The sequence below is a fragment of the Nannospalax galili genome, unplaced genomic scaffold, assembly GCF_000622305.1.
Source record: "Nannospalax galili isolate Female #2095 unplaced genomic scaffold, S.galili_v1.0 scaffold1154, whole genome shotgun sequence".
Lineage (NCBI taxonomy): Eukaryota > Metazoa > Chordata > Mammalia > Rodentia > Spalacidae > Nannospalax > Nannospalax galili.
Genome location: NW_008335437.1, coordinates 855,598 through 861,597, shown reverse-complemented (window position 1 = coordinate 861,597; position 6,000 = coordinate 855,598). Strand labels below are relative to the sequence as shown.

The window sequence follows — 6,000 nt, the reverse complement described above, 5'->3', positions numbered from 1 at the left end:
AGGGCTTTCTTTTCTCCTTACAGATAAGAGTTATGCAATTTGGGACTCTTTTAGATAGACCCACTGAAGGGCTACCCCAATTGCCTCATCCTGCACCCCTGTTCAGCATGGAAGAAGCCAGAGTGGTCTGCACCTGATTCCCTATCAGCAATTTGGGTAACCTCTTCAGAGGATGGTGTGATAAGAATAGGAGGTGGGAACTGGCTAAGCAGTTAGGGTAAAAAAGACCCCAAAGAAAAGTAGTCAATTTCTTGGCTAAAAGTCAAAATGTCCTTGGGCCTCTTAGGAACATACTATGTTCCCAAGCCAAAAATGGCAAAAGTATTTGGGACTTATCTAAAAGTATTTGGCTCTTATCTAATCCCTAAAAGATTTTAGGGTTACCTCTTCAGAGGGAGGAGTGTTAGAGTTGCAAAAAGCCCCATTAAAAAAAAGAAAACAAAAAGGAAAGAGTACATGAAGCATGAAGTTGTCAGGAAAAAGTGATGGGGAGATATGGGAGGAATTGGAGGGGAGGGAGTGGGCATGGATTTGACCAAAACATCTTATATGCATGTATGAAATTTTCAATAATTCAATAATAATTTTCAATAAGTTAAAAAAAATTGCTGCTCCTGGGCCAGGATGTACTGGGGATAGAAATCCTGCCTGCCATGTATAAGGCCTGGCTTAGATCCCTAATGCTGCCAAAATAATGCTAGTCCTGAGTCCTACCATCTGGGTTTTAGTAAATTGGTCTGAGGTACAGCCTGGGCATAGGGATTTGGGCTGTTTCTAGCATAAAGTGAAAAATGTGTCCTTATGTGTCAAGGACCTTGGTTTTAGCACTGAAAGCTCTGTGTCCCAGGAACCCCTTCAGTCACAGGCATACGTGGACAGATGGTCCTCCCCATTCTAATGTAAGCCCAGGTTGAACCCATTAGTCTAGGATCTCCCTTGGGCCCTTCTGTTTAGTCACACACAAATAGTCATTTGCCCAAATTAATTTCAAGCCATCTCCAGGCTGAAGACTGTAAGTCTAAGTATCTAAAGTCCTGACATTAAATATTTAATCTATGGCTCATGCTCAGAGCTGGCTACAGAAGCTGGACACTGCCCTTTTTGCAAAGCTCTATGTGGGGAACATGACCTCTTTCCATCCCTTACAAAGAAAACAGAAGATAGTTGAAACTAGCATGGATGGAAAAGGAAGTTGTTCCTGTCAGCATCATTCTGTGTGGCATCGTTACCTCTAGGGTTGTACATGGAGGACTTCCTGTGTGTGCCTTTGGCCTTGGCATCCCTCCTTGGCCCGACAGACCAAGGATGTGTGGCAGTAAAGAAGGGGATGGTCTAAACAGAGCCTGGGCCCAGAGCTTCCTGGAATAGGAGAAGATAGGCGGGAGGATTCTAATATGGTGCATTGTTTGCAGATTAGCACCTAAATCGGATCAGGCTAATTACAGTAATTAATTTAACTGCAGAAGTGCTTCTGTATGATGTCCCACTGTGATTTTTTTCTCATTGGACAGTCATTGAATTAATGGGACTCTAGCCATATTGGGTGTGCTGCCTCATGAGAGCCAGTTGCCCCCTGGGCCTAGAGATGGAAAGGGGCCAGATCAGGGGAAAGGGAGATGAGACAGTAAGCCTGCTCAGAGAGCTGCCACCCACACTGTGGTTTTGCTGCCCAGGGCCAGTGGACATCAACATCGCAGCCAAATGCAATGCCTGCCTCTCCAGCCCATGCAAAAACAATGGCACGTGCAGTCAGGATCTTGTGGAGCAGTACCGCTGTACCTGCCCTTACAGCTACAAGGTAAGACAGGAGGCCCTGCCCACCACTCATGCCCAGTCTCCTCCTTTGTCCTGGCTCCTGACACTGGTTACCCTGAATAACTCCACAATACATGTCACTCTCAAATGGTGCAAATGACATAATGGCTCTCCAGACTGGCTAAGACTGCCCATCAGAGAGGACCCCGAGACTCTCGACAAGGATGCTCTGAGATGAGGAGGAAATGCTACCTGTGTCTTTTCTTTGTGAGTCACAGAAGACTGCATCCCAGAGAGTCGCAGGGCTTCCAAGTAAAGACATCCCTTGAACCCAGCATCTGGACTGACAATCCAGGGAGATTTTCAGAACCTCCTCTCCCCAAGTCGTACCCTAAAAGTGCTGGTTCCAGATTGATGAGGCTACAGGGATAGGGGAACTGAGGAATTCAATGGCCTGTGCCTGCCAAACCCACACACATAGTTGACAAGCTCAAACAAAAGGATTGAGACCCCCAATTCATCCTACCCAGAAATCCAGGCTCCTTCCAAGGCAGTCTTTTCCTTTGTTCTTCTTACCCAGCCCCACCTGGGACAAGTTATGTTATCTCCCTACTACCATGTGTGGACTACATGCCACACCCTCTGCTTGGCATTTGACCCACCCCTTCTCCCAGCCTATGAACAAGATCTGATTAAACAGATGTGGAAACTGGGCTTGAGACTGTGCATGAGACTTAACTCATTATCCCAAAGCTCCTAATAAACAATGTTGGGATTAAGACTCAGTTCTAAAGCCAGTCTTTTTCCCCTGGAGGGATTCATAGATAGCTAAGCCCCTCACAGAGTATCTCACTGAGATCAGCAAAGCTCTCTGGATCCTAGTCTTCCAGGCATCCAATCTGAACACACTGGACAAGCTAAAAGTTCCTGATGCACCAGCTGCACAGATTGAGTGACAGGGGCATGCAGTGTCTGCATCCTGAGGGACTCTGCATGGACATGTGACAGGCTTGAGAGGCAGATGTCTAGGGACATAGCTACCTAGTGGCTGTCTCAGCTACAGCCTTGTTTCTAACAGACAGTGCCAGAGTGCCACCTATGGACCTGAAACAAGAGAGCCCAAGGATTCCTTCTGAAGCCAGCTTTCCCCAAGGCCTTAAACTTAGTAGAGTCCCAGATAGAGATTGAGAATGAATTTAGACTGCCTCATACAGGTTCGGTGGGGGAATCTCTTCTCTTGGAATTTCAGGAAGCATATAAGTACTCCAGTGTAGAGTGCTTTCCTAGCTGTCAGGCAATTGCCAGTGACTTCACCTCAGTCTTCCCAACTAGACACTGGGGCCAAGCAGCCCACCTAGGACAGGACCAGGCATACAGGAAGTACTTGGTAAGCTTGCCATGTTGCCACCTTTTCCCTTCATTCTTGCAAGCTGGTCCCTCGTACCAGAGGGTGAGATGGGCCACTAATAGCCCATGGTATGTTGCTGGTTTCATCTGGGATTATTAGGCCACAAAACTGGGAATTGTCAATACCTATCATTCAGGTAGCTGCCTGACCTGGGAAAACCATGAGATTCTGAGAAAGCATAGCCAGTGCTGTAGATCTACTGGAAGGCCAGGCCATTATGAAGCAGTTTAATTGTTTTACTTCACAGTGTTTTAATCATCCTGAGCTTTCTTACCTTCTTTTGTTAGATAAGTCAAGATTTATAAATATCAAAGAATTTACCCAAGTCCACTACCTACAAAACACATGAGCTAAAACCAGATCCCAGCCTAGTCTTCCCTAGTAAATGATTCTCCATATACCTACACACACGCGTGCACGCACGCATGCATGCCTATAAGAAGGACACTCATGGCAGAGTTGTTGTAAGGTTGAAAGTGGATCACAGTTACATATGCACTTCATCCACCATGGTGCTGGGTTCAGTAGATATTCCACACAATCTAGCAATGTTACCACTAATCTAAGATTTGGGGAAATAAAATATACCTAATTTTTCCCCCTCCATTTAGCTTCATGCACATATGTTCAATGTCACAAAGTGATGCTTCTCAAGGTTTAATGTGCCCAAGAATATTATTAAAACGCAGGTTCTGATTCATGAGACCTGGGGTCAGACCTGAGATGGTGCATATTAAACAAGTGCTTAGGGGCTACCCTAGTCTGTCCCTAGCTGCTCCTAGGGGCTGCTACTAGTCCAAGGACCACACTTTGAGTAGCAAGGTCTGAGAGAGGCTCTCTAGCCCCTCTCACAGATACCTGATGTGGGGAGCTGCTCCTGGTCTTTTTTAAAGAAAGACAGTAGCCCTAGTGCTGTCAGAGAAGAGGGGAGGGTCCAGAAAGGGGTCCTAGAGGAGAGGAGGAAGAAAGGAGAAACAAGGTGGTATGGGGAGTAGAAGAAAGAGAACCGAACGAACATCCCAGCTCTGGTAACATGAGCAAAAATGCAGCTGAAGAGAATTGAATTGTACTAATGAGCCAGACATTGTCAATGGTAATTATTTTTCAAGGACGTGTAAGTGGCAGAAATACCCACCTCTAGGCCCAATTACCATGTTTCCATGTACTAGGATCTGCCTCCTAGATTTCTGTGCTCAGCCTAGATGGCTGGAAGAGATACCCTACACCACCTCTACCATCAGAGGATTCTGCCTGGACTGGACAGTACTTACAAAAGTATCAGAATAGACGGGCTAGACCAGGTGGGGGCTGGAGTGATCCTGTCTTACCCTTTTCAGGGTTCTTTTGCCCTGCCTTCATAATCCATTTGTCTAGTACCACTGCCACCCATACAAGCATCTCTGAACTATTTAGCACCAAAGATCATATTCAACCCTGCCTCAGACCCTGGTCCTGGTCATCACTGCTGATATTTATAGTGCTGCCATCACCAACGACATGCCTGGCAGGTAATGTGATTTCCCATCCATAGTTCTCTCCCAATAGGGCAGGTAGAGATTGAGTATCCCTTACCTGAAATGGTTGGGACCAGAAGTGTCTCAGATTTCAGGTGTTTTAGAATTTTAGAATGCTTGTATACACATAATAAGTTACCTTGTAGCTGAGGAGATAGCTCAATTGGTAACAATTTGCCATGCAAGCTTGACCTGAATTCGAGCCCCAGCACCAGTAATAAGCCAGGCATGGTGGTGTCCACTTGCTATATCAGCACTGGGAAATTGAAGACAGGTATATCCTTGGAGCTCTCTAGCCAGCCAGCCTAGTGAAATCACCAAGACTCAGGAGCCAGTGAGAGGCCCTGTCTCAGAAAATAACAAGGTAAGACAATCAAGATGGTTCAGTGGGTAAAGGCACTTACTACACAAGCCTGGTGACCTGAATTTGATCTCTAGAACCCATGTAAAGGTGAAAGGAAAGAACCAACTCCACAGAATTGTCCTTTGACTCTACACATGTGCACCATGGTACGTACACACACACACACACACACAAAGATGTCTTGGAGATTAAACCCTGTCTAAAAATGAAATGGTCTTGTTTCATATAAACCTTATATATAGCCTATAATTTTAGCCATTTTTATTGCATCTGTATTTTGGGCAGGACCCATCACATGAAGTCAGCTGTGGAATTTTCCACTTGTGATATCATGTGAGCACCCAAATGGTTTCTGTTTAGGAGTATTCTGGATTTCTGGATTAGGGATACTCAACCCGTACTATTACTCCCATTTCATATAAGGTGGAAACAAGGCTCAGAGAGAGCTAGTCATTTCCCCCAGATATATATCTGCCTGCCGAGACTCTGCTCCAATCCACTGCACTCCAGAGCCCAAGTTTTGAGATGGGCAGAATAAGTGGTCCAGAGTAGATAGGTCTGGTGCTGAATTTGGACTCAGCTGTCTGGGTTCAGCTGCTGGCTGCCTGTTTCACTTACTGCTGTGTAGTCTCAGACCTATTACCTTCCCTTCCAAGTCTGCCTTCCCTATCTGTAAAAATGAGTGCAATAACAATTGTACCAATCTCATAGGGTTCTTGGGAACATTATATGTGATCATGAATATAAAACACTTAGCATGAGGCCTGGAATGGAAAATGTGCTCAATAACGTGAGTGAGAATTCGTATTACTCTTTCCATTCCCAACAATGACTTTCAGAAGGGGGCCCTGAGTTTCTCTGGCTTAGAATAAACCCAGATAGCTCCTCAAAACATTTTGCCTCTCCCTCTCTCCTCTGAGAAACCTCTGCATGGGGCATAACTCACATAAAGAACCAGA

General features: G+C 45.6%; 1 protein-coding gene across 1 annotated transcript in view; it reads left to right on the top strand.

Moving 5' to 3' along the window:
* The window catches only part of Slit3 (slit guidance ligand 3), a gene marked incomplete in the record, with an annotated part of 641,662 nt that overhangs the window by 579,950 nt on the left and 55,712 nt on the right, over window positions 1–6,000 (top strand). The window contains 1 exon segment of the mRNA XM_008830158.3: window positions 1,674–1,798. Within this exon segment, the coding sequence (XP_008828380.1) occupies window positions 1,674–1,798 (125 nt within the window).